The following is a 27,924-nucleotide window of genomic DNA, read 5'->3' as shown; positions in this document are numbered from 1 at the left end:
TAGTCTTTCCCCAAGTTAGCCTGAAAACCAGTAAAATCTACACAAAGGTTTATTGCAATCATACAAGGGATACATCAAGGGTCAAATACAACAAATACTATGATGCAATTTTACATTTATTAAACTACAGTTCAAAGCACAAATTTACACATTCTAAATACACTAAACATCTAATGAAGTCACACTGGTCTCCCACTGACATTTGATATATCTGGGCGAAAGACAATAACTTTACAAGACTTTTCTAACAGGAATCCTTAGTATAAAAACTGTGTACTTGTATGTAAACTGTTGAAGAACCCAAGTGATGGGTTTCCATCTCCACTAAGTCATCCATTTTGTTGCATATTTAAACGCTCAGGGGTTGAATGAACTTGATTTTAAATTTGGATGCCATTATCTAACCCTCCCACCTCCCAGTGAATTGTAGCTGTAGCTTGTTTTGCCTGGTCCCCATTAGGTATTATTTTTTCAAGTTTTGAAAAGAATTAATTGAATTCAAGATTGTTCCATTTCTTCCACACTGGAATGTTGACCAGACAAACTACAGACTTGCAACTGCAGGTCTAAATGAAGCGTTAATGCCTGTTTAAGCTGCAGTGGAAAAGCGGTCTTCTGGGCTCAGCTGAATGCAAGAAGGCACAAAGAAGAAGTTCTTCATCAATGTGTCTGAAGCAATTCCAGCATCTTGCATCTCATCCCTGAAGCAGAAAAGGATGAGACTTGTTAGTAACATGATTTCATGTACAATTTCACATCAAAAAACAGCCCTAAACACAGCATTTGAGGTGTGCTGCCCCTGGGTAGGCTGCCCCGAGTCTCAGCAGAAGGACAGTCAGCTGTGCGAGAACTCAGCAGCACAGAAAGGCCACAACCCTCCAGCAGCAGAAGCACAGGGCCCTGGCTACCTCAGAGTTGGAACACGTTACCCAGATCCCACCATCAGCACAACAGCCTTACTGCCCTTCCCACCTACTGCAAATGTTGTACACAAGATGCAATTACTAGTGTTAGGAAATCCTAGCAGCTGACATTGAGTAGTAAAAGGCTGTTGCTCAGCAACAACTACCACTAAACTCATTGTCCACATTAGGTATTTTGCTTTCCTTTCTCAACTCTCGAGCAAAGTAGGCATTTTATCATAGCTCAGTTCAGTCTTAGCAAAGTCAGACTGGACAGTAAAAATTCAAACTAAAAAGCCAGAGTCTTGTGCTCAAGTTGCATCTCCCTGTATTTGCCACCAAATCCAAATTCTATATGGCTGGAAGTGAAGGAAGTTAAAACAATCTCACCACTACCAACAGAACTTTCTTACCAGTCACTGAAAGACATCATGTAGTAAATCAGTGGCCTCTGATAGTCGTTAAAGGTAGACTGTTCACCCAAGGTACCAGAACCCATGTTATCGAAGAGCAGCCAATCTCCAACGCTCAACTCAGGAAGAAGACAGTTTTCCACAATTTGATCAAGCTCATCACAGGATGGACCCCAAAGGCTGCTTGCAAACAGAGGCTCATCTTCCTTGTATTTCTATAGGGAAATGATCCAGGTAATTCAGGCTTAGTTTATTTAATAAGAAAATCTTCAAATACACAGAAGGATAATTTTATAAACAATATATAATTATGTACATATGCAGTGTTAGATTTATATAAAAATAAGGATAATAAGGTCTATCTCTGAAAAATATAGAAGGACTCACCTTGTGAACCTCTGGGATAGTATTCCATTTCTCAGACAATTTACTTGCAAATGAACCATAAACACCATCATTTATGTAATATGTAAATATTGGTTCAGCATCATTCCCAGTTTGCTCCACTGGAAGTAAAAAAACAGTTGTCTGCATACATTTGTTTGTCATAAGTAGTCCTTTTGCAACTAACTTAAGCCAACTGCTTTTTTCTGACAAGGGGGTTCCATATATACTGGAATGGGAGAACTATAAGCAGAGTAATCTGTATGAGACCAGATTATAAATTCAGTTGTAACACTAAGTGTAAGGCTTAATAAAATGAATACTTTCAGTAATAATCACGGTTAAGAATATAAATCCAATTTCTACTTTAGCAGAGAAGCAGCCAGATCTACGATCTTCTTCTAATACACTTTCTGTAAAGCACACAATTTAGGTTTAACCACTGACAAGTCAAAGCTAGTAAGGAAACAAGAAGTGCCACAGAAACGTGACCAAGAAAGTGAGATACACAGATACCACCTGGTCAGAACCCAAAACTCTGGTTACAATGCAAGCCGTCAGGGAGTCTATTAAGTATATGCTGAGGCAAACCAGTGCATCCTGACTGAAACTGGGCAGTGGTCTGTACCAATTCGTAACAGGTAAAGATAAATACATCCCTTACCTTCAGAAGGAAGAAGTTTATCACACTCAACAGTCTTCTTTGCAATGATGTTGACTGCTAGTGTAAATGCAGATGAAACATAGTAACATCCAGGCTCTGCAATCACATTAACACCAGATTCCTTAGGAAAGTAGACATCCAGCAATGGCCTGATGACATGATTAACCTAGGAAAGTGAAGTCAGAGGTAAGACTAATGAAACTTTTCTTACATGTATATCAGATAAACACACACAATAACAGCCCTAGTAAGCACACCAAAAGCTTGCTCTGCCCTTCTGTTCTCTAAGTAGTGCCCTCACTAGTGGGCCAAAATTTACTGTAGTGTATAATAGGTCATTCTGGTAAACACTGAAGACTGAGCACCATGAGCCCAAGCACTACATAGTCCCTCCTCCCAAAGCTGTGGTACACTTAAGATTGCATAAGTAATTTCAAAGTTTGTTAAGCACAATAGATGATGAAAAATTACATATGAATCCAGAAGGACAAGGAAAGGGCATTTTTGTGATCAGTTCTGAATACTGTCGTATTAGAAACAGAACTAATTATTTAATAGCAATGCTCAAATCTCAAGGCATATTTGAAGATCAACAAGTATTTTGGACAAGTAACAGAACAGTTAGAATTAAGAAAAGCCCTGAATGCTATTACTTTCACTGTCCTGCATTTGAGGAGCTGGTCTTTAAGACAAGATTAACAGTGTAAACAAGTTATTCTATTTTATGTACCACTGCATACTGAAGACCCCATCTAGGCCAAATCAAAGGCTTACCAAAGCAAAGATAAAAGCAGGACCTTTAGCCTTCAGTTCTAAAGCAAAGTACCAGAAACTTCCAGACAGTAACAACATGGTTTATGATCCAAAGGCATGCTAAAGCAATCCTGGCCCTAACCATGCAATAGCATAACCAGTTGGACAACAGGAAACTGCCAAAAATTTGAACAACTACTACTACTGTTAAGGTGGTTTAGGATGATAATTTAACCCATGATATGCTTCATCTGATATCAACAGAATTAAAAACCAAATCATGATCACCTCCAAGAACTGATTACACTATCCATGATAAATAATATAAACCAAATTATTTAGATCTTACAAATTACAATCTAACATGGAACTTAGAATAGTTTTCAGCTACCAACGTTAATTGCAGTTTTAACGTTAAACACTTCAGCTTCCTAAATCAAACTCAGTTTCAACTTCCAATACATTGCATACCTCTTCCAGCTGAAGTTCTGAACCTGTGAAGCCTCCACCAATATCCAACATGTTCATCTTAAAGCCAAATTCTTCCTAAAATGCACAGGCAGAACATAAGTATATGGACAACTGTAGCTGTAAAAATATTTTTTTGTTGCTCCTTATTGTGGCTGGTTTTAATATATTTACACTTCTGAGCATATTTAGCAGAGTATGTCTAGTGAGGGAGTAACAGCATCATAAAAGTTAGTATAGCTTTATTAAACCCAGTAGTAATAGCATTGGAGTGTCAGAGGTTGGTTACACAATTCTCAAGTAGGTGTCCCTCAACTCCCATCTTGCGGGACCTGGTATATTCAGACAATATTTGCTGAATGGGGTGGTACATTCTGACAAAAGGAAGTTTTAGGAGTTCAGAAATATGTATGATGCAAGTCTTGTGTAGCACTTATGTGACAAGACTGCTACAACAAATTTGCACCAAGATCAGTAAGAACTTCAGTTCTGCTGCCCTCCACATGTTACCAGTCACAGCTAATGCACTAACTGCAGTAATAAGAGTAAAGAGTTCTGCAGTCTTCTCTATGTAGAGTTTGAGTTTCTCATTTATAGGAAGACACATGTTCAGAGAAGGGATTCTTGAATTTTGCAATATGAGAAGTACACATAGAACATGTAAGACTCACAAGAGTCACCTGAAGCATCCAGCAAATCCATTCCTCTTCATCCAAATTTGGATATTCCCCACACATACCACAATACGACCCCTTTATTTCCTATGATGTTTTGTTATTAATCTCAGAGATCACATTCACCAAATCAGTGCATATACCATGATATATGCCAGTATACAAATGCTTAGTATTTTAATATAAGTTAACGTCAACTGTGTATTTGCAGGACTGAGCTCTGAATTTCTAAAAGCCTCTACCAAAAGCGGTAAACTAATTTTATTTGAAAATGGCCTACAAGGCTACGGCCTGTCAGTGGGATAGTATTCATTAACCTTTGTCCACAATCAAGATTTTGAAGTTTGTTTTACCTCTACCACATTGTCTCACAATGGAGAATTCAGTCCCTTACTAAAAGTTTCATTTCCTGCATTGATACATAACATTTTGGAAATAATGTAGCTGGCTTATTAGTATGATTAGAATAGAATGGACCCTCTATCACAGCAATTGCATGTGTGTATATATTTACTTACAGCCATGTCAAACACACACCGAGCATCAGATATAGCATGAATGTATGTCTGCAGTTCCTTGCAAGAGCCTGAAACATGAAATCTGAAAGAAATAAAACTGCAGTTAATGCACTGAACCATGCAGCTTTCAGATCAAGCAAACTGTTTAACCATATCAAACAGCAATGGAAGCAATTCATTCCCCAAGTAGCTCACGACAAGCTTGCATGATAATACAGCAACTGCGCAGAGAATAAGCGCAGAAAATAATTGCCTTCTGTTCCACTGGATTTGTACTTGTGGCCTGTCTTGCTCTTAACAAGAATGTCATACAATATTCTCATATTTAAGAAACAACAGATTTACTGAACCTTTCAGTCTTCTCTAATAGAGTGGTTAAAATTTGTTCTTCAGTGGGTACCAATGCTAACACAATACCTGTATTCAGTCTCCTCTCCCTTACCCCACTTTGTATTTTGTCTTGATATGATCAAAGAGTAACACAGGACCTAACTCTGAAAATCTAACCCCATGTTTATCTTGTTCAAAGCCCATCCAAGCTATTCCATGCTATACCAGCACTTAATCTGTTATGCTCTTTATTTCTGGAAAGATACAAATCAAGTTACCACAGAGGTTCAAGAGAACAGCTAGAAAATAGGCTTCTGAACTTTACTTTTATGCTGACAGAAGGATTTCTGATCACCTATTTCAAATTGCTTTGATATCTGTAATAGCCACTCTGCTTCATACTAGTTTTTGCTTGCAAGCAAAAACTCATGATCCAAAAGTTGTTGGTGGTTTTTGTGTTTGTTTTTTAACCCTGTAAAATAGTGCCAAAAGGGCGGAAAATTCTTTTGTGTTCTACCTCTTGAGCACATCCTACAAACATCTGCTCAGCCAGCAGAGAACAATAAAGTTACTCACTTCACACCAACTATTTGGACTCCCAACTCCTTAGCACATTCCATGAGGTGCCTACAGTTCTTCAGGGTGGTGCCAAACTTCATATTCACCTCCTCATCAGCAGTAATGTCTTCTGTGGCAATGTGCAGTAAGAGCCTAAGAGAAGGGGAAGATGATGGGGCAGTTGGTTTACATCATCAGCACATGTGAAGCCTGAAGACTGTCAGAAGTGTGTTGATTATGTTGTCAATACTCCAGCTCCATCGATGGATGAGTCAAGTGAACCTAATAAAAACAATCCTGTACAGAGAAAAAACTAGCCATTAGGGGCTAAAACATGGAGCCAACAAGGACAAGGGATTTCAAAACGCAGCAACTAAGACTCTTGTAGCAGCAAGAGTCTGTTGAGTGCTGTAATAAAAGAGAATGTTACCTTCTAATAAAGTACACTGCCTCATAAAACCATTAAGACTGTAATATGCTTTTCCCATGTCTGTCCTCCTTCCCAGTCAAGAGGAGAGCATGGAGATACTGCTTCAGTCAGTCATGTATCAGATTTGGTTGAACTCAGCACCTGGAGAATCCCAGGCTGCCACAATGAGAGCGCACCAGGGCCATCCCTCCACCTCCCCTCCCGGCTGAGCCTGTGGGCTGGAGATGGGGTGGGGGTGTCAGTCCCTTCCCTGCCCCTTCTTCCAAGACGCTTGTGGAACAGGGAAGCAATGAGCACCTTCTCTTACAGTCTCACATTAAAGTGACACTCAAATAGCAAAAGCATGTTCACATCAAAACCTCTAGAGGTATATCACCAAAACTCACAAATTCAGACTGCTGTCCACTAAAAAAAAGTCACTGACTTCCTCTTCCCCCCATCCCAACAATACAGAGGAATTCATTAGTGATGTGGTAAACTACACAAGTTGTGTCATAACATACAGGCAGTCTGCACACAGTACATTACAGTAAACCAAGATGAAGAGCATAAACAAGTGGTAGAAGCTCTGCACCCAAAGTGAAATATTTTCAAGACATGCAACAAGCAAAACTGACACTACAACATACATGTTGGCCTAACTCCTAAAAGGCCCTTCCAAATGTCTCATGATGTGTTTAAAAATGCATTTTAAGAGAAAAAAACATGCTAAGTTCTCACACAGTCAGCCCAACAATCCTTGTTAATTTTAATTTATATGACATCTTGAGAAAGAAACTGTGACCAGCCTCTCATTTCCTGCTTCTCCACTAGCACAGACAATTCTGTTCAAGTAACCAAACAATATTTTTGGAAGCATCTGGAAAAACTACTAGATAAAAAATGGTCAGAAGTTAAACTCCTCAAAATGGAAAAAAATTTCAATCCCATAATACTATGGTTTGTAACCTCACATTAAGATTGGGCAAAACCATTTCTTACAGACACCCAAAGGTAAAATTTTACTGGCAAACGGTTATGGCAGCATTATAAGTAAGGCAAGACATTTTTCTACTGCAAACCACTGGAAAACCGCAAGTCTGACTTCTAGAAATCCAGTAGGATTCTTCTTCTGGTGTTTCAACCAGTTAGAGCAGGGATGATGTGTGTGGATTTGTTTTGTTTTTTAAGGATGCCTTCTCTTATGGCACCAGCAACCTTAGCAGTTAAACTCTGCCTGGAAAAACCCAAAGGTACAAAGGTATAAAGAAACGAAAGACTAGGCATTCCTTTCTGACATCTCTTCTCTTTCTTTAAAAAAAAAAAAAAAAGCAATAATTTGAGTTACTAAGATTTCCAAAGGCAGAAACATCAATTATAAAAAGAGACCCACCCATAACTCTTTAGTGCAGAAAGTTACAAAAATTTTCAGAAAATGAGACTACAGCTTTCTAAGCAGGATTTCCTCAGCCAAAGCATTATTCACTTCATCTACAAAAAGACAACCTTGCTACAACAACCACACACAGGAAGAAACCTGTCAGCCTCACCTCTGTGCCTGGGAAGATCATGGAACAGATCCTCCTAGAAGCTATGCTAAGGCACATGGAGATGATCAGGGGGCCAGCATGGCAAGTTTTGCCTGCCTGCCTGCGCTCACGGCCTTCTATGGTAGAGTGAACACATCAGTGGACAAGAGATAAGTTATGGATATTGTCTATGTGGACTGCTGTAAAGTCTTTGACATGGTCTCCCACAACATCCTTCTCTCTACATTGGCAAGACATGGATTTGATGAATGGACTGTTCAGTGGATGAGAACTGGCTGCATGGTCACACCCAGAAAGTGGTACTCAATGGCTCAATGGTTGGATGGACACCAGTGACAAGTGGTGTCCCACTGGGCTCTGTGTTAGGACCAGTACTATTTCATATCTTCATCAATGACAGAGTGGCATTGAGTGCACCCTCAGCAAGATGACATCAAGCTGAGTGGTGCAGCTGACACACCTGAGGGATGGGATCCCATCCAGACGGACCTGAACAAGCTCAAGAAGTGGGCCCATGTGAAATTCATGAGGTTCAACAAGGCCAAAGTGCAAGGTCCTGCACCTGGGTCAGGGCAAACCCCAGTATCAATACAAGCTGGGGGAGGAAGGGATTAAGAACAGCCCTGATGAGAAGGACTTGGGGGCACTGGTGGATGAAAGATCGGACATGAGCTGGCAATGTGCACTTGCAGCCCAGACAGACAATTGTATCCTGGGCTGTATCAAAAGGAATGCGGCCAGCAGGTCAAGGGAGGTGATTCTGCCCCTCTGCTCTGCTCTGGTGAGACCCCACCTGGAGTCCTGAGTTCAGCTCTGGAGCCCTCAGTACAGGAAAGACATGGACCTGTTGGAGAGGGGCCAGAGGAGGTCACAAAAATGATCAGAGGGCTGGAACAGCTCTCCTGTGAGGACAGGCTGAGAGTTGGGGTTGTTGGAGTTGTTCTCTGGAGAAGAGAAGGCTCTGGGGAGACCTTACTGTGGTATTTCAGTACTTAAAAGCAGCCTATGAGGACAGACGTTTTAGAAGGGCCTGTTGTGACAGGACAAGGGGTGATGGCTTTAAACTGAAGGAGGAAAGACTCAAACTACACATGAGGAAGAAGTTTTTTTACCATGAGGGTGGTGAAACACTGGCATGAGTTGCCCAGAGAGGTGGTAGATGCCCAATTGCTGCCGACATCCAACGCTGGATGAGACTGAGCAACCTGATCTGGTTGAAGGTGTCCCTGCTCATTGCAGGGGGTTGGACTAAATGACCTTTGAAGGTGCCTTCCAACCCAAACCATTCTATGGTAAGAACAAATTTATTTAAAGGCTTTGACTTTTTGAAACTATGTCAAGGAAGATAAAGAAGAAAACTCTATTGCCACTTCAGTATGAGTTCTAGTTACCTGGATAAGAGAATTCTATAAAACAAACAAATCTCTACTAAATAAGAGAGCTGGAGATCAGGTTTCTAAAATTTGCATCCTTACTTCTCTTGCTGTGGATGTTACCATAGACAACATCTTCTAAAAGAAGCTGTGAGGATGCAAGGAAATAAATCAATGTAAAAACTAACACACTACAAGCACCAGAGACAACACTGGTAAAAACACTAATGATGTAAGAGAAAGCTACAACTATGACCACAGTTTTGGGAGAAGACCTAACAGCTTAATAAGGACTATCTAGAACCCAGGGCTTTGTAAAGGATGTCAGGAATTCACTGCAACATTCACTTGGGCCCCGACTCCAAATTTCTTAAAGGCATGGCCCACCGTCTAAGTATACATGTGAGGGATGTGATGCTTAATGATGTGAGCACCCATCAGTCCAACAGATACCACAGTATGTTGGTAACAATACAATTCTTGTATTTAACAGCTCTGATCACTTCTCCACAGAAAGCATCTGCATCTGGGCCAATACTGAAGTGACTACAAATAGAACTGGAGTCAAATTTCTCACTGTTTTAATAGCTGAGAACTACCTGCAGTCATTTAACTGCAGAGTATGCCCAAACCCTAGATGGGACCCAAGGCACCTACTCATTTATTTGCTGGTAGTTCCAGCCCTGGCTTCAACTGAAGCTACTAATATAAAAAAAAAAAATACTCTGAAAGAAAACACTGAAGCCACAACAGAGCAGGAGGAAGATGCACTTGCAGATGATGAGGTGACAGAATTCTGAAGTTTAACCACTGAAAATTTTACATGAAGATTGCCCTATGAAATGAAAATACGAGATTTCTCCCAAAACAAGGGCTGAGGAAGCTAAGACCCAGTAGGGAAAAAAGTCAAAAAAGCTACCTTCAAAAGAGAAAAAGAGAAAAACAGATACGAGTGAGTTGTGTAAGAGAAGCCATGTCCTTGCTTGCAACTCAAACAACCCAGAACACAGGCAGAATTAAAATTTTCACCACATAAAAAGCAAAACTAGAATTTTGACACTTACTTAGCATTTGGATGGTTACGTGCAATTTTCTTCAGCTCAGTATCATTGTCACAAGTCATGATGTTTATCCCAGCTTTTGCTGCATACTTTATCTGAGAAGCTTGCTTGCAAGGATTTGTATATATAATGTTTTCAGGAGAAATGCCCAGGTCTTGTACCAATGCCATTTCAGACTGAAAAACAAAAACATACCAACATTTTACAGATTTAGTGCACTGTCTTAACTGAATTTTTATTACATGTGCTCTAGTACTGAAGAGTCAAAAACATGAAAGAGAAAACTATCCACTGCTTCTAGGGTAGAAATATGAGTTTTCAACAGCCAGTTACATAGGAGTTCACAATTTAAATTATATTATTTATAACTATGGCACTTAACACCAAAAAGCTGATTTTAAACTAGCAGACACACAGAAGAAAATAAGGCACACAGATACACAGAAAATGAAAACTTACTTTACTGGAACATGCAAATCCAACACCAAGGGTTCCCAAAATTTCAAGTACACCTGGAGCAGAATTGCATCTTACAGGATAAAATGGCTTTATTGGTGCCATCACATTCTGCCATTGTATATTCTTCTTCACAAGTTTTCCAAGATCACCAACATAAAATGCTCTTTTTCCAGTCTAAAGAAAGAGGAAAAATAGGAAAATAAAATGTCTGAAATTGCAGGTTTGCTGTCAAAACAACCCATGAAACAAAGTCTTAGAGACTTATGTACATTTTTTCTGCTGTTATTAACTTTTAGGTTTGACTTTCAAACAATCCTCTTGTTTTTACTGTTACCTAACAATTTGAACTACTTTTAAAAAGTCAAAGGGAATACCTACCACTTCATAGATATGAATGCTATTTAAAAAATATTCTGAGATTCCTGAACAAAATACACTACTTAAATGCCAAATGCGGACTTTATCTAAAAATACAGAATAGGTTACAAATCTCTTCCAACTTTTTATTTTCAGAAGTCTGCAACTTTTTGGAGGAAGAAAATCCACTGGGACAAAAGCTTCCACAGTCTCAACGCAGTTTATAGCTTATTACACAAGGAATAAAATCTAAAGTACTACCATTATTTAACACCTATCTAAACTCATTTTACTGGAAATTTGCTAGTATTTTAATTCTGGAAGTCAAGTTTGAGACTGCTCTCCACATCTTGTGAAGCACAAAGTTCAAACAGTTTTGTGTGTTAAGGTTGTAGAGTCCAGTACATAATTTAAGAAAATGCACAGAGTTTTCTGGAAACTGTTACTGTCCCCCTGTTGCATTGTTACTGCAGTCTTCCTCAATATCAAGTAATGATGTGGATGTAGCAGATCAAAATCCAAACAGATCATTCTGTATTTGTTTATAATGAGCATCCAGTAAGATATCTGTAAGTGAATTGCCTACTTTGTATCAATTAAAGACCATCACAAATATATGATCAATCTGAATCAAGACTGTACATCAAACGTTTATTTTAACACTTGACTTTTGCAGACATGAATATGTTGTGGCTTATTGTATACAATGTCTTTATTTCTGTTTAAAAAACACAAATAGAAATTCCATCGGGTGGAAGCATACTGACCCCCTGTACGGGTCACCAGCAGGAATGGGATCTGGAGCTTTAGATCCATGGCACAGGCCTCTACCCCTTGAGCTAAAGGAGTAAATGAAAGCAGCAGGAGGCAGCTATCCTCTGTGAGCCAGCCAGTGGTTGGAGACATGACATGTTGCCAGTAGTTTACCTATTTATTTGCTAGACAGAAAAAGAATATTAGGAATCAGGATTTGGGAATCCTACGCCTGACTTCAGAAGGCCATGGGAGTTAACTATTTGCTGTACTATAGTTAAGCACTTCCATTTGAACATGAGTTCTGGTAACTCAAGGGAAAAACGAACAACTCACAGGTATGGCATATTAAGGATACAGGATTTGCTTGATGAAACTTTTTTAAAGCTCTTTCTTTCTACAAGCTTCTCTATAAAAAAAGGCTACAGCATCTTTCTGCCTCCTAAGAAGTCACTGAAGCCTTACTCAATACAACTATTATTGCATAAACAGAATTATTTAAGTTTCTTTCCAGTAGATTCCTCAACCTTAATAGATTTTAGACCAGTTTATTTTCTTGAAAGAAAAAAGGTAGCACCTCACAACATGTTTGTACCCGTATTTCCAACACAGAAAAGGGTAACAAGAAGATGTATAACTATACAACTGTGACTGACCACAGAAATTTTCAACATGGCTTTAAGCTGGCTCAGCATACACATTTGTCTAAACAGTCAGGGAGGTAACAATTGGTGCCCAAATTTCCCCAAGATAATTCAGCCCAAGGCATAAAACCAGCAAAGAAATAGAATTAGAACAGGAAACTACTTCACAAGTTGAGTTTTAACCAACTGTTCCTCTGTTGCTGTCAGCTCATCACTGGTAAATACCTTGACCTAGTTTGAAGACTTAGGAGAACTAAACCAGAAGATTTGGAAAAAAACTCACAAAACTTACATGGGTATGTTCATAAATACAGTTGTCAATAACATCTGCAAGAGTTGCTCCTTCATCCAACAGGCCAATGGAGTAATTTGCATCCTCAAGAAATCCTTTCATCTCAGCCGTATTCCACAAAGCCGACAGTCATAAACCAAGAAACACAAGGGATGGGCTTCCAAGCCTTATATCCGGGTCCTTAAATTATGCAACAAACTGTACAAAGAAACAAATCAATGAGAAAAGAGGCACAAAGCATACTACACCACTATTTAAACATCTTTCTACATCTGATGCACTACAAACAGTAACAGACACAGTCCTTACAAAAGTTAAATATATTTTTACTCTGTCCACTCTCCATTTGCCAGGGATAAGCATAGTACAATTCTACTGAAGCCAAGAATAAAACAGAAGCTGTGTAAGACGAGTGAGAAGCCACACATGCAAGGCTGCTCTTGAGAAACATCCTAGGCACTGATCAGTGTTGAGCTTATGCAAACTATGAAAATACTGCAAGTGTAGCATACTTGTACAAACCCCTGAGCTACGCTTAAGTATATCATCTTAAGTGACATTAGTATTCAACTGGAAGGCTGCCTGTAATACAATATTCCTGAATTTGTTAAACAAAACTTTCAGTTTACTGATTCAATTTTAGAATTCTTATTTCAGATTTGTGCTATTATGCTGAGGCTTTTTTTATATGGTAATACATATCCACTGCCTTCACACATTGTATTTACTAGACATTTATTTTGTTGTTCTGCTCATAAAGTTACCTGCAACACTTAACTTCTACTGAAGTAAAGATTTTTAACAGAAAGAAGTCACTACCTCGAAGTATTTTAAAAATTGCAACTAACCTCAGTAAGTAGAACTGGTATTAAAAGAAAGTAAGAGTTCTAGCCCAGCTTTATTTGCATCTTGTTTATGGTCAAACTTTTACTGCAAGTTACATATTGTTTATAAGCAATGTTTTCCAAAAGACAACCTGAATCAACAAGGTCCCAATACAGAAAATGTTAAAATGGATTAAATAGTCAGGCTCAAGTGCAAATTGGTAGACAGCAGAGAACTACCAACAGCTGATTATATACCTTCATCTGCCTTGCTTGATGAATACAATAGACCACAGTTTACATTCCATTTGAGTCATAGCTCTTGTTTAAAAGCCATTTATTACTTACAACTTTGTAGCAACTGCCCGGACTTCTGTTTGAACTGCCATTTTTCTGACTAACATAAGACTGATCAAAATCAGCCAGCTAACTAGATTTTCTTTACACGAACATCCATGACTTATTAGTATCTCAAGTTACATAGTATTTATACAAAATGATTTTTTTTTCCAAAGCCACCTGTTATTCAGCCTTCACAATTTTCTAATTAAAAGTTTTGATAGAAACCAGAAACATTACAGTTGAACATAAATCACTTCACTAAGACCTTCAAAGCTAAGAAGATAATTTTGACCACAAATGGTCGCATCTGCTCTGTCCCATCTTTTTTCTACTACAACCCTATTGCCAAGGTAAGCTTGGTTGACACTGTTAGTCACATGAGGAAAGTGACTTTTGCTCAAGCTAATACTAAGACAATTAAGCAGCAGTTATTTGCTCCTGCTTGTCAATACATCCAGTGACAGGGTAAAGAGCTAGAGTGTTTTGCATGCTTTCTGCACAACTGAAGTATACCACCTATGTTTGTAAGAGAAGCATTTACTATCAGGTGAATTTAACTCAGTGGCTGCAAGAAATGATGAAATTTAACAAGGGAAAGTGTAGAGTCCTGCATCTGGGCAGGAACAACCCCAGGTTCCAGTATAGGTTGCGAAACTACATATTAGAGAGCAGTGTAGGGGAAAGGGACCTGGGGGTCCTGGTGGACAGCAGGATGACCATGAGCCAGCACTGTGCCCTTGTGGCCAGGAAGGTCAATGGCATCCTCAGGTGTATTACAAGGGCATGGTCACTAGATCAAAAGAGGTCCTCCTTCCCCTCTACTCTGCCCTGGTGAGATCCCATCTGGAATATTGTGTCCAGTTCTGGGCCCCTCAGTTCAAGAAGGACAGGGAACTGCTGGAGAGGGTCCAGCGTAGGGCAACAAAGATGATTCAAGGAGTGGAGCACCTCCCTTATGAAGAAAGGCTGAGGGAGCTGAGTCTCTTTAGTTTGGAGAAGAGGAGACTGAGGGGTGACCTTATTAATGTTTATAAATATATAAAGGGTGAGTGCCATGAGGATGGAGCCAGGCTCTTCTCAGGGGCAAACAATGATAGGACAAGGGGTAATGGGATCAAGCTGGAACACAAGAGGTTCCACTTAAATTTGAGAAAAAACTTCTCAGTGAGGGTGACAGAGCACTGGAACAGGCTGCCCAGAGAGGTTGTGGAGTCTCCTTCCCTGGAGACATTCAAAGCCCACCTGGACACGTTCCTGTGCGACCTCACCTAGGCATTCCTGCTCCAGCAGGGGCATTGGACTAGATGATCTTTTGAGGTCCCTTCCAATCCCAAACATACTGTGATACTGTGATATGCAGAAACTGAATGATAAAGACAAGTATGCTGGGTAAGAACATACTTGTCTCACACATACAATGAGTCACATGCTTATTTAAGGCAATCCCAAAGACCTGAAACAGTCATACAAGAGCAGGATAAATCCTTACATCAAAGTGATAATTAGTAAATTACAACTATTAAAACAATGACTAGGTGGTAGGCACTATAATAACCAGGAAAAACATCTTCAGGCAGTTAGATCTCAGTTCAAGTTTGTAAGTGACAGTTAAAATTCCTTAGAAAACAACACCAAACAAAGAGAGAGTAACTTGTGAATTAAGTTTGTCTCAGAATCAGTGAAACAAACATGAACACCAGTCATGTCTATGTAGCCCCTGTCACACTGAATAGGTACTTATTCAGTATCCTTGATTTGCTAGCTGATTAGCACAAAGTCCTCAACACCTTCACCTCCATAAAACAGTCATGATTTTCAAGATCAGAGCGCCAAAAAGGGGCTTCGTGGACCATGTGGGGGGTTTCTGGAGTGTTTGTTTGGGGTCCCCTCGAAAGAAAAGCCAGTGTCAGCACTTGGCTGAAAATTTGATATAGTTCTGGAGTATCGGAAAAGTGAAGATTAAAGAAGAAAAAAGCTAATAGCAGTGTTGAATTATTTTCGCATAATTTCTTTATATTATGACTTAGCCTAATTTTTAACTAAGTTTTAAAGTACTTTATGCATCCTTGGGAACTTGATGGTTGTGTAATAAACACATTAACTTTTATTCTACAATAATAGCTCTTCTGTTGTCTTCTTGCAAGAAAAATAATACCCAAGGAGAGGATTAAGTAAACAGCTATGTCGAACACATGCAAGCAAAGAGCAAAGCAATTTCCATTTTCAGCAGATTATACAAGTGTAACAGTTCTATTAATCATTCAAAACTCACAACTTTATTTAATCCTTTTGTGACACAGAAGACAAACATCCTTTATGCTTCATCTGATATAACATCTTTTAGTACACATCTAATCTGTCCTATGGTTTCAGAAAAAGTCAAACAAAACTCAGTGGCAACAAACATCTGGACATATGTCCTCCTTCCCCCTCCCTGCTCACATTTGACCAGTAAATACTCTGAGAACCTGTAACAGAATGCATGTCAGAAGCGATGGGCTGGGAGAAGCCTCATATCTGAACCTCTTTTTATTGTTTATTCAAGTTTGACAAATCCTGTGTTTCTGATCACAAGCTCACAATTCCCCAACATACTGTACACACCTGTAAAAAGGTCCGAGGTCAAAACCAGAGCATCTCAAGGATTTACTGTATATATAAGGGTAGGTAGTACTAAACTAGATTTTAAAGTTTTGGTGTTGTGGGTTTTTTTGTTGTTGGTTTTGTTTTTTTCTTCATACCATAAGCCACTTGTACACTCTAAAGCATGCAGATGTTCAAGAGTCCCTTCCACTGCACAAAAGCAGCCCTCTGATCTGCCCTGCTGGGTAGCCTCAGTACACCCAGTGGAACCAGTCAGAGCACTGAATAGATTTTTAGTCCCACCAGACACACACACAGCCTGCAGACTAATTGCTTGTGCTTCCTATTTCAGATGAAGCAGCTCAATCTAAATAACAGCTAGCTTTTTTCTTTGAGTCTTGGTGTTCATCTGAGTTACAATGAAGGAGATTTAAGCTTATTTTGTATTACTCTTAAATAAAACGGATTTTCATAGTTAATGACTGTGGTGTCTATAGCTTTCAGACAGAGATGGTGTAGAAGAACACTTTCCTCTAAAAGCTGCACTTTTACTGTTGGGGAGATCCTGTGGGGAAAGGGATAAAACTGGTTTAAGTAAAGCATGTGGGAGGAGGCCTCTTTACCACTAACCCCCACCAAAACAACAACAAAAAGAACACTTATATGGTAAGTGAGTTTTGATGAAGGTCATTTCGTAAAACAGAACTTCTTGTAGTTCATTCATGCAAAAGGTCAAGAGGCAGGGATGAAAAGCGGTAGTACAGGCTTAATAAAATAGCTTGCAACAAACCATAAACAACCTAGTATAACCTCTCCAAGGCTGCTAAACAGCAACTGCTTTTTCTAAGCATATTCATGACATCGAAGCTTTGTCATTTAGCAAAATTCATCTACTAAGAAAGCTAACATCAGCCTACCAGCTTCTCTCCTCGCAGTCACAGCCTATTCCTCTTCAATTTCTCCTGCTCTGGAAGAAATTACATCTTTTCAGTCTGGTTGAGAACAAGATAGGAAGAATACTCTACAAAGGGAAAACAAATCCCTACCAGCACCACCACAAAACAGTGCACACTTGAGAAATGTTTCTTTAAGGCAGGATTTGGGATTGTACTATAACCTTACTCTGTTCTGACTGGCCCCCCTCCTGAATTTTATCAATGATAAAATTAATGAAAGATCAAAGAGAAGGAAACCAAGAGGGTGGTTTAAGACTTCTTCTGTGTAAGATGAGTCAGAAATCATTACAGCACAGAGTTCAGTCCCTACTGCAAGTGCTGCCTTGCTGCCAGTCATGATTTGACAGACTTAAGCATGGTAACAACACCCAATTTACCACCTGAAATGTTAGCCTGCACAATGCTCCAGGACACATATTTTAGGGCAAACAAAAGCTGTCAAGTGGTATGAGTCTTCTACATAGGTATGCAATCGCTTTCTTTGAAGTAAGGTTACATCCTCAGGCTCTTTAGAACTTAACACTGACTTCCAAGATGAAGATAAAAGTTTACATATTTAAACACTGCAATGAATGCAGACATCCAGAAGAGAAAAAAAATAAAATGCTTTGAAAAGTGATTAACTAAACACATGCTTGTCACATGCAAGCATCTATAACAAACACATGATTTTCAATTTTTTTCTTCACATTGTCAAAATTACATATTGTTTGGCCTCAAAGAAACCAACCTTGAGGTCTGTTTTTTCATTAAAAACTTCCTCTGCAAGGAACAAAGCCTCTGCAAACAAAATAGGCCCCCAATAATGCCTTTCAGCTACATGTCTTATTAAGCAAAATAAATATGAGATTAACAATTATGCTGATGCAAAAAATGATAAGGAGTTAAAATACATTCATCTCACATTTTTTTACCATAGCAGTTTTTCAGAGGTAACAGATAAAGTAGAAGCATTTTGCCACTAATGTGGGCAATTAAGTACAGAACAGGTATACCAGAAAAGCAGAAACACAAGTCTTCTGTTTTCAGTGCAGGAAATGTCTATTTATAATGGGTATATATTTCAAAAAATATTTCAAGATGCCTTTTCACCAATTTACATCCTTACCATTCTGTTAGCTGAATGCAGCCACTAACCAACTGACGGAAATGCTGAAGCAGGTGTCTTAATTTACAGTTGCAGTGGACATTGTGCATCACCCAAGTTGCCTCTCAGCACATATCCCCTGAGTGTCACAACAGAGTACCTGTACAGCTCAGGTCAGTCACATCCTACCATTCTCTCGGGAGTGTTCCACACAGTTAATAGAGCAATATAACAGGACCATCTCTGCTGAAGTGATCAATCAAAGCAGGTACATAGTAAAAAATAATGCCCTATCTGAGATCTTCTACAGGAACCATGCTTTCAAGAACCTCCTTTTTCTTGAAGTTTGAATACATTAATTCAAAGTCAATAAGCTAGCAAAGCTTACAAAAAAAATTGCACTCTTAAGTGTATATATACTTCTGTGGTACTATGCCAGTACTTCTTCATGACAGGGCAAGCAGTTACTTCCCTATCCCATCCTCTCACTTGCTTAAGTCAAGACTAGTGTTTGGCCTCCCCACTGACACCAGCCCTCCTGTTCCCCAACTGTCACTCAGCCTCATTTAGACAAAGTCCAGACAGCTTTCAAGTCCAGCCAGTCCAAGTAACTACTGCTTCCACTTGACACAGACAGGGCTTGTCAATAGATCAGATTTCCATTGCTAATTCCCTCTATTTCTGATCAACCAGATGTGGTAACAAACAGAATGGATTTTCAAAGGAGCAAGACTTCAGGCCATAGTTGCCAGACTTGTTCACAAAGCCAGAGCTGGAAGAGCAAGACAGAACTAAATCCCATGTTCTTCCTTGACCAGCGTAATACAAGGACAAAAGAGGGAGAGAATTATAAAAAGGAAGCAAGTTTAATGGGAATGTAAGTACACCTTCAGACAGAAGATTTTTATTTGAGTTCCATTAAAATATAGTAATTATATTTAAAAGCTCAATAGTCCTTTTTCCCATTAAATCACTTTAGAAGTTAAACAGGACTCACACTACGAATTATCTGGTTAACTTGCATCGCAGCCAGGTTTGACGCAACTACCTGTGCTTCAGCACACCAGCACATGTACAGATTGACTGGCAAACACTTGCAGACTACTGCTACCTGTATCGCCACTACATTCAATACTTAGCTACTTATAGTTGTGTACAGTATATTATTACTGAAAACATAATAAAAAAACATACTGATCATCTGAACATTCAGCTACAAATACAGTAAATTCAGTAGCTTTTCCATTCTAGGACAAGCTATATATACGTTACACAATCTGCCACAGCACATCAATCCACCAGTTAGAGAAAGAACAATCTCAAAGCAGCTACCATAACAGCCTTCTCCACAAACAGGGAAAACTTGAGTCAAAGCCAAGATTTCTTCAGAACAGTTTCAGAAATTAATATGCATTTATATTACCTTAAGATTTCATGCTTTGTTCAACTCCTTCCTCTTAACAACTCTTCTGCCTTCCCAATATTTTTGCTACTTTATTCCTGCTGAAGTGCAAATTGCCATGCAAGAGTTCTACCCCCATACAAGAGTAAGCCAAAACTCAAATTAAACAAGAAAAAATTCTCAGATCTTTTGCTTATAAAAATCATGTGACAAGTACAAAAGTGATATTCAGAGAATTTTCAGTGTTAACTGTATTCACTTGAAGAGAGTAGTCATCTGCATACAACCAGATATATGCAGTTGATTCAGTACATTTCAAACAAAACCAAAATAACAGCCTCTGGAGATAAAGCCAGAATTCATGGTAAACCACACTCACCCCGTGCTTCCCTTGCTGCAGTATTTTCAAATCTACATTAAGTACCTTATTAGAAGACATACTAACAACTGGCATCTGGGCTCTGCGGTCTTTAAAAAACACCTGGCTCAGTTAGATGCACTTACCCATTCTCATTCTCAAGTTTTACATTAAAAAGCATTATATAGTTTATAGGTACTAAGCCAACCAAAAGTGCCTTCAGTCAGACAGGAAAAAAAATAATGCTGTACAAAATCAGCTTAACTCAGATATTACAAATGCATTTAAGCCTATTGTTAAAACCACATAAAGCTATTTCTTTATGTTAGCGGAACAGGATAACCACACACATTCCAGAGTTTTCTGTGCACCTCAAGATCAGCTATGTGCATTCATTTGTTTTCAGTTATCATGGGATTTGGTTTTTTTTAATTACATTTCTAAAAGGCAAATAGTTAAGGCGTTTATAATTGGTATGCTATTTCTATCCAACACATAATTCCACATTCTACTGTAACTGAACTACAACTATTTGTGGAAGTGGATAGTAATTAGCAAATAATGGACATAGGCATTTGGGAAGACACACCCTTCACAATCAGCATTAGTTACTGTTTACAACGGAAAATTTTAACTATTTCAGTATAAAATACTCTAAAAAAAAAATCACACAGTACTCAACAAATCATGATTTCATGTTAACAGTCACGCAGCACCAATTCATGACTTCAGAATTACCACTGAGAGACTGAGGTTACAACATTTCATTTCAGGATTTCTTCAGCCAACAACCCTAATCCACAAAATTAAGTCTATTTGCAAAGTTTATTCACACAAGTCTCTCAGAAATTCATCAGATAACTGTTGAGGAAAGTATTAGGTGAATAAAAATTACAGTCCTCCCTTGAATGAAAGCCCCACATAATATGCACACTATCTTCAAATTTTGGTAATCTGTAACAAGACAGTTATCTTGTTTATCAAAAAAACAGTACATGCTGTTTGTATTTCTGGAAGTGCTTATTCTCCTGCATACAGATGAAGAGAGAAAGAAAAGAGACTTACATGGACAAGTTAGGAGATGGAACCCTACTATCATCAGCTAGGTTCCCAAGGTGGCTCAGCGTTGAAGTCGAACTGTTCTCTATAAAGCACTTCTCCTAAGCCCTCTGGATAGTTGTAAACCTGATCAGAGATTTTGCCCTGTGGGAGAAAACATACAAAAATAAATTTCATAACCAGAGCAAAATAAAAGTTTTACCTTAAAACACTAACAAATGCATTTTCAGCAGTGCTTTTAAGGAGGCTTGCAGCACCTTAGCATGAAAGCTTTTAATCACATTAAATATCCAGTTTTCAAGAGTGAATGTAAGCTCTGAGCCAGATCAAGTCAGATGTATGAAGTACTGCTAAAACACATGAATCAGGCACATGAAACTGCTTGTTTGTACTTATCTTTCACAGTCTGAACTGTAAGACTTCCAAAACTAAAGGCAAAGAGCTCTGCATGATCCTGCTTTAGGGCAGTACACCTTAATACTGGTCTACTCTTCCAGAAGTGTTTTTAACCCTTGTAACCACTGTGATTCTTCCCCTCCCCATCTCCTTTCTATTTCAGAATTCCCTTGCCATGTTCTTCCTCTGCTGTGAATGAACGTGGCATGTGGGTGAGAAAGCTATGTGGGTGAAAAAAAAATGCTTTATGTAGTGAAACAGAACACCGTAAAGACAAATCCAGAGATGACCAAGACAGTAAAAAGAAACTTATGCTTGCCTTCAGGAATGAGGAAACATTTCAGCTGGCCCTTAAAGGCTATTGCACACAACACCAAAGCAGCATTTAAAGTACAAGGCTAGCTTACTCAAATTAAGGTAAAGCAATCACATAAAACAGTACACTGAACATAAAAAGCAGTCAAGAAAACATTAACCAGCCCTGCTGAGAAGTTGTTCCTTCTGAAAGGAACTGTCATTTTCATTGAATTACATATGGTACAGAACTGGTCATGTGTAAACCCAATATACAGCAAAGGTTCTGCAAATTCACTGTGGTCTATGGCATGAAACACGGAAGGTACCAACCTATTGTAAAAATAAATCTTTGCTGCTCTCATCATTTAAATGAGACTACATGTGCTGACTACTAAAACCTGGCTACTGGGAATCACCTAAACCAGATGATCATCTTTTTGACCGTAGCTAAGCAAATCGCTGAAGTGTATTTTTCCACTTATTCTTGCTACTAGAAAACTAAACTAGTTTATAAAGTACTGAATTCCAAAGAGCAAATGCAACTTGAAGGCAACTGTTTCACTGTAACTCCACAGAGCAACCTCTTCAGCTTTATCATATAAATTAGCATGCAGCAGCCTGCAAAATTAAAAATAAACCTCAGTGCCTCAAAAATAATTAAGATATTAGGAATTTTGCCAGCTAGAATTAATCTATCCGCAGTATATTTAACTTTACCCCTTTCTTCAACTAGAGCAAGAAGTCAATTACATTTAGTTCTCAGAGTACACACACAAAGCTGGCAACACTTTCCTTTCGTAAAACTAACTAGTAGCTCCACTATTTCCTAGTGCTGTTCTGATTATACTCAAGATCTCATACAAATTTTCCAAGTTCACCTTTCCAGCAAAACAAGTAATTAAAAGCAAGTGGGTCTAGAGAGAGCACCTGACCTTGAGCACAGAATTTTAAAAAGTCATGTTTCAGACAGATATCACCTGTAATACTGTTCCAATAAATATTCTCACATGTCCCAAGAAGGAAGTGTGCAATGAAAGCTCCCATGGAGCCGGAATGAAAATTGGTCATTTTCTGTACTAATAGTCAACTCTGAGCTGCACTGAGTTCTAACTGTCCTTCAGAAATTTCTTTTACATGATAATTACCTGAAGGATCTACACAGATGTATGGAAAATAGTCTGATTGCCCTCTTTTGTGCAGGTTTGCCAATATTAAATATTCAGAGAAGAAAACAGTGCAATTCAAATCTTTCAAATCATAGTAATTTTACTCTGTTTTAACCAGCATAAAGAGTTAGTTTGCTGTACTGTGGCAGAGCAGCACTACCATTTTAGGAAGCAGAAGCGTCTTAGATGTCCATAACCCATATGGACAAATCCAGTTTAAAAAAAAAAATTCACACATGTAATCAGCCACAATAAAGCATTCATTGTTTGAGGGTCCTGAAGTAGGTACAAAAGCATTCTGTGCTAAACAGTGAACTTGGAGTTGCAAGAATAACCATCAAGGCAGCTTTGCATTTTAATGCTGAAGTGACACCTCTATGCGTGTATTTATGTATCATCTGTTACTATACTCTACTAGCAGGTGCCTCAAGTTTGTCCACAGCTCACCCAGCAACACTGTACTTCATACTTGAATACCAACACTCATCTGAGGAACAAAATAAGCCCCCAGTCGTCCACAGCACATAGCTTCGCCAGAACAACTGCATCCCTGCAGCAAGTCCCACGCACGCCAGCAGGCCAGCTAGGGACAAACTCTTTCCAGCTCACCAACTCCCTCAGCTGCCCACATCTAATGCAGACATGCCTACAAAACCAGGCACTGATTCATTTTCTTTGAAAAAATTATTCACTGCATCTCGCTGTTTCTGAGAAGAGACCCTTTAATGACCTGAGCTAAAATATCCATGAACTAAGCCCTAAAAATCCAGCAATATGATGATCTCGCATATTTACACCAACTGACAGACTTAGAGGCACCAAGTTACTCTGGTCCACAAAAAAATGCAGCTATTCTTCTGTTACAATAGTCCTTTTCCAGATCAGGGCCAAGGCGTTGTGGCGAGACAGTCCCGAAAGGATAGCGGGTCCCTGAGGAATTCTCCTGTCATCTGCACTCTTGCTCCTGCACTACATCAACAGCATTTTGAGGTGAAATTTGCCACTATACTCAAATTAGTCCATTACACAATTAAGCCTCCTTTTCAGGAAGGGAAGGTCTTAATTCCCTTCCAGAGGACTCTGTCCTTTAATTGGAGAGACAATCATTTCCAGGCCATGCAGCCTAGCATTGCTGCAAACACACACCTGCACCAGTCTGCCAGCATGGCGAGCAGCGGAGGCACAGGCTGCGGTACAGTGTGGTACACCTGCTTCTTGCCTCCAGTAAAACCATTCCCACGGGACAAACATCCCCATTGCTGTTCATCACTGAGCACTCCCCACCCCTGTCTTATAAAGACCCCTCTTTTTCTGGGGTTAAACAACCTTCCCCAGAGCTCAAGGCCTAACGGGGGGGGGCTCAGCCTACAGCAGGCAAAGCAGGTGGGGAAGGGAGCTCCCCGCAGCCCAAAGCACATGGGGAGGGGGCTGCCATGTCACCAGCATGAGCCACAGCAGCATTGTTCACACAGTGACAGGAAGGAAAGAACTAGACTGGACCAGTCCAGACTGGAACAAACCCCTCCTACTATCACCATTATTCACAACCCCCACCTCCCCCCCAGCACTGCTGCTTCCCGCATTTATCTGAGGAAGAATAGCAGACAAGTGCAGTACCCTCCAAGCCAAAAATCCAGCAGCCAGGGCAGAGGCAATGGGGCAGCACTCCCCTCTCCCCCCATCACACAGGAGACCCAGCCACGCATTCGGCCGGGAGGGCAGGCTGGTCTAACCCGCTTTATCGGACACCACACAGTGTCTTCATTCAAGACAGCTACATTTGACCGGGACTACACAATCAAATCCTGCTCGGTCACCAGAGACTGTTGCAGAGGTCTGAAATGCAGTGCCTCTCCTGCCTACTGGCACATGTCAGCCGTGGAGGATTTTGGACTGCAGGAGACACACTTCAGAAAGGCTCTAAAGAAGACTCAAGCTCACTTCCCTTTCATGACAACCGGGATCCCCCCAGCACAGACACGCATCTTCTTGGGCTGTGAACAAGCCCAGACTGATGCTTGGAAAAGACCAGCAGTGCTGTCTAGTACCAAGCATAACAGCATCATCCTTGGCCATGCCAGCTGACCCACACTCCTGCACTTGCACTATCTCCCTTACGCATGAAACCCCCGCTCCCATAACCGTACTTCCAACTCCCCTACAACGAGCAATGGGCACCTCTGCTGACCTCTCATCAAACAGCGAACAGCACCACAACACACACAGAGAACACCCCAACATGCAGGTGCACGCACTTTACACGCACACACAGCCGGCAGCTGAGCTGTGACTGGACTCTCTTGTCTGTACTTTCCAAAAGCCACCAGTACAGCAGTGGACCGCAAGTCCACTTCCTACTAAGAGGAAGGAAAGGCTCCACTTTCTGTAATCCAGAGGACCCCCCCGGCTCTCTGCGCAAAGGCAATTTGCCTTATCATCCCAGCGCTCGCACCAGAAAGTGTCACTTGTGCAATGCCCTTTCCATTTGCACAGCGCCGTGATAGCTCACTGCTGCCCCGCTCCCCGGTGTGCCTCCCACCCACCACGCCGAGGGGGACAGGGTGACGATCTGTGCAGGTGCCCACAGGCACAACTGGGGTGAGGAAGAAGAGGAGCATGTGAGTGGGAGCCTGGATGGACAGCCATGGTTACAGACACACAACATGGCCTCTCGAGAAGCAGGAGAGCACAGACGCCGCAGCCATGCCACCAGCACTTCTCCCGTCTCTCTGTCCACCAGCAGCCAGGCTGGCCTCGAAGCCTGTCACAGCGGCTTCCCCCGGGCCTGAGGGGGCTTCCAGTGTGCGGCTGCACTCCTGGGGAAGGGATCCGCCGGGACCTGCGCGGCAGTCAGCGCTGCCGAGCCCGGGCAGCTGCCACAAGGGGAGGGGACAACACGCCGGGGTCCGTGGAGCCCTTCACCCTACGGGGTCTAGGCGAGGACATCCCTCGTCGTCTCCCCAGGAAAGGACACACTGCGAGAGGCGGCACCGCCCGGCGGGAACGGGTCTCCCGCCGCGGGGCACTGCCCCGGCTGCTGAGGGGAAAGACACAGCCCCCCTCCGCAGGAATCCGCCATGTTAGGGCGGCCGCCGAGCCCCCGCTCCCCGCGGAGCCGGCGGCCCCACCGCCCTCCTGCGCCCTGCAGGGCTGGGGAGAACCGGGAACGGCGGCGCCGGCGAGGCCCTGGACTCGGTCCCCGGCCTCCACCTCCTGCTTCGCCGCTTCTCACATGCAGGGCTGTCCGCCATGTTAGCGCGGCGGCCGCTGACCCCTCCACTCGCCGCCCTCCAGGGCGCGGGGGCCCCGGCTTCCACTCGCCCGTTCCCCGGGCGGCGGTCCCGCATTGCCCGGCGCCTCGATGCGCGCCGGGGCGAGGGGGAGCCTCGGCTCTGACTCATCCTGCCCGCTCTCCATCTGCCGCCGCCGGTGGCAGCCGGTCTCGCCCCACGCCACCGTACGACCGGAGAAAAGACAGCAGGAAGAACCGGCCTCACATCCCTTCCCGCCCGGCATGGCCACGGCGGCTGTGCCCGCCGGGGGCCCCTCCGCCCTTCCCGGGTGCCGCGGCCACCGCTGCCTCTTCCCCTCCTTGCACCGAGGGGAACAAGGGGCTGCCCCTCTCGGAGCCCTATGAGGGAGATCCCCTTCCACTTCCTCCCACCCTCGGGTGTCCAGGGACGCCCCGGCCCGCTCCGGGAGTCAGGGTGGGCGTCGCCGCCTCCCGCCCGCCCGCCGTTACCCCCGCGGCGGGAGCCCCGGCCCGGCGGGGAGGCCGAGAGCGCCGGGACCCCCGGCACCAGTACTCACGTGAGATAACGGCCCGAAAGATTTGGTAAATCGTCTTCTCTTTTTAGGCGGAATTTTTAAAGAGGGATGTGGGAACCTACAGCAGAAATACAGGCGGCGACAGCGGCGCCTTCCAGGGCCATAGGCTGCGGAGGCGACCGGGGGGAAAAGCGCAGCTCAGCGCTGGGACGAGAGGGCACAGGCAGAGAGAGACAGAATCGGAGCGGGCCGGGGACGCAGGGCTGCGGCAGCTGGGGCTGGAGGCGGGAGCGCGGCCACCGGGTGGCGAAGCGGGCGGCAAGACGAGGAGAAAAGGCCGCTGCGGGCAGCGCGGCTCTTATAGGGCGGGCGGGCGGGGTGGGACCCGGCGCCACGCGTCACCGCGCCGAACCCGCCCCAACGCGGCGGCCGGGGCCCGAGGGGCGGTGGGCGGGTATTCGCCGCGCGCCGCCGGCGGGAAGAGGGCACCGGCACCCGCACCGCTCCGGGCCCCGCCGCGCAACGGGGAGGCGGTGCGGCGCCCCCCTCCCACCCCATGCTGCAGGCCGGGCCGGGTGCAGGTGCAGGTGCAGGTGCGGGGGGGGCGGGGCTGTGCCCGAGAAACACGATCCGCCCGGAGCGGCCGGTGTTCCCGCCGGGCCGCCTGCCCTCCCTGGCTGGGACGGTGGGTTCTGCAGGAGAATTTCTGTAGGTCCTGACACAACAGGGCAGGGACCGCGTAGGGTTCAGCTAAAGGCGTCCTGCAGGATCCAGGGCAGGTGCTTACTCATACGTGACTTCATATGGCAATGTGCATCTGTGTTTTGGTAAGGGCTTCCACAAAACCAGGACCTGTCCTGGGTCAGCACAGCTCTGAGCAGGTGGGAAAAGAAAGCGGGTCTTGATAGCCAGCCAGAAGCCTCGTTCTCTGAGTTGAGAACAGCATACGAACTCACACTGATTCATGGTGCACTGATAAGCTGTTAATAACGCTCACTGGAGGAGACTAATCATACCACATATCTGGCAGCCTCAGTCTTTAATGAATTTCAGGCCTTCAGACGTGTATAAGTAAATACATGAACTGGGGGATTTAGCTGACCCAGATATATTTCACAGAGTTC

General features: G+C 42.3%; 1 protein-coding gene across 2 annotated transcripts; it reads right to left on the bottom strand.

Annotated features, from left to right (window-relative positions):
* Nucleotides 1-31: 31 nt before the first annotated feature.
* AZIN1 (antizyme inhibitor 1) lies at nt 32-27,149 on the bottom strand. 2 transcript variants are annotated; one of them, XM_065830652.2, is made up of 12 exons: nt 26,843-27,149; nt 21,180-21,317; nt 12,563-12,760; nt 10,517-10,690; nt 10,061-10,233; nt 5,683-5,817; nt 4,777-4,858; nt 3,588-3,662; nt 2,364-2,529; nt 1,703-1,821; nt 1,316-1,530; nt 32-701 (listed from the first exon to the last, which is right to left on the bottom strand). In XM_065830652.2, exons 3-12 carry the CDS (start codon nt 12,662-12,664, stop codon nt 590-592), a joined length of 1,353 nt encoding a protein of 450 aa, XP_065686724.1. In that variant the 5' UTR covers nt 12,665-12,760; nt 21,180-21,317; nt 26,843-27,149; the 3' UTR covers nt 32-589. The 2 variants fall into 2 exon arrangements, with proteins under 2 accessions (XP_065686724.1, XP_071659998.1); XM_071803897.1 differs by lacking the exons at nt 21,180-21,317; nt 26,843-27,149 and adding an exon at nt 11,641-11,811 and having other exon boundaries at nt 12,563-12,759.
* Nucleotides 27,150-27,924: the final 775 nt, after the last annotated feature.

This window comes from Patagioenas fasciata, chromosome 2, assembly GCF_037038585.1.
Source record: "Patagioenas fasciata isolate bPatFas1 chromosome 2, bPatFas1.hap1, whole genome shotgun sequence".
In the NCBI taxonomy this organism is placed as follows: domain Eukaryota; kingdom Metazoa; phylum Chordata; class Aves; order Columbiformes; family Columbidae; genus Patagioenas; species Patagioenas fasciata.
The sequence above is the reverse complement of the archived record's forward strand: the minus strand, read 5'-3'. Positions and strand labels throughout refer to the sequence as shown.

Coding starts and splice junctions, on each gene's coding strand:
- AZIN1 (XM_065830652.2), bottom strand. CDS start 12,664: ATGAAAGGATTTCTTGAGGATGCAAATTACTCCATTGGCCTGTTGGAT. Junction 10,234..10,516: donor GATTTGCATGTTCCAGTAAA/GTAAGTTTTCAT, acceptor TTTGTTTTTCAG/TCTGAAATGGCATTGGTACA. Junction 1,822..2,363: donor TAAACTTCTTCCTTCTGAAG/GTAAGGGATGTA, acceptor TTTTACTTCCAG/TGGAGCAAACTGGGAATGAT.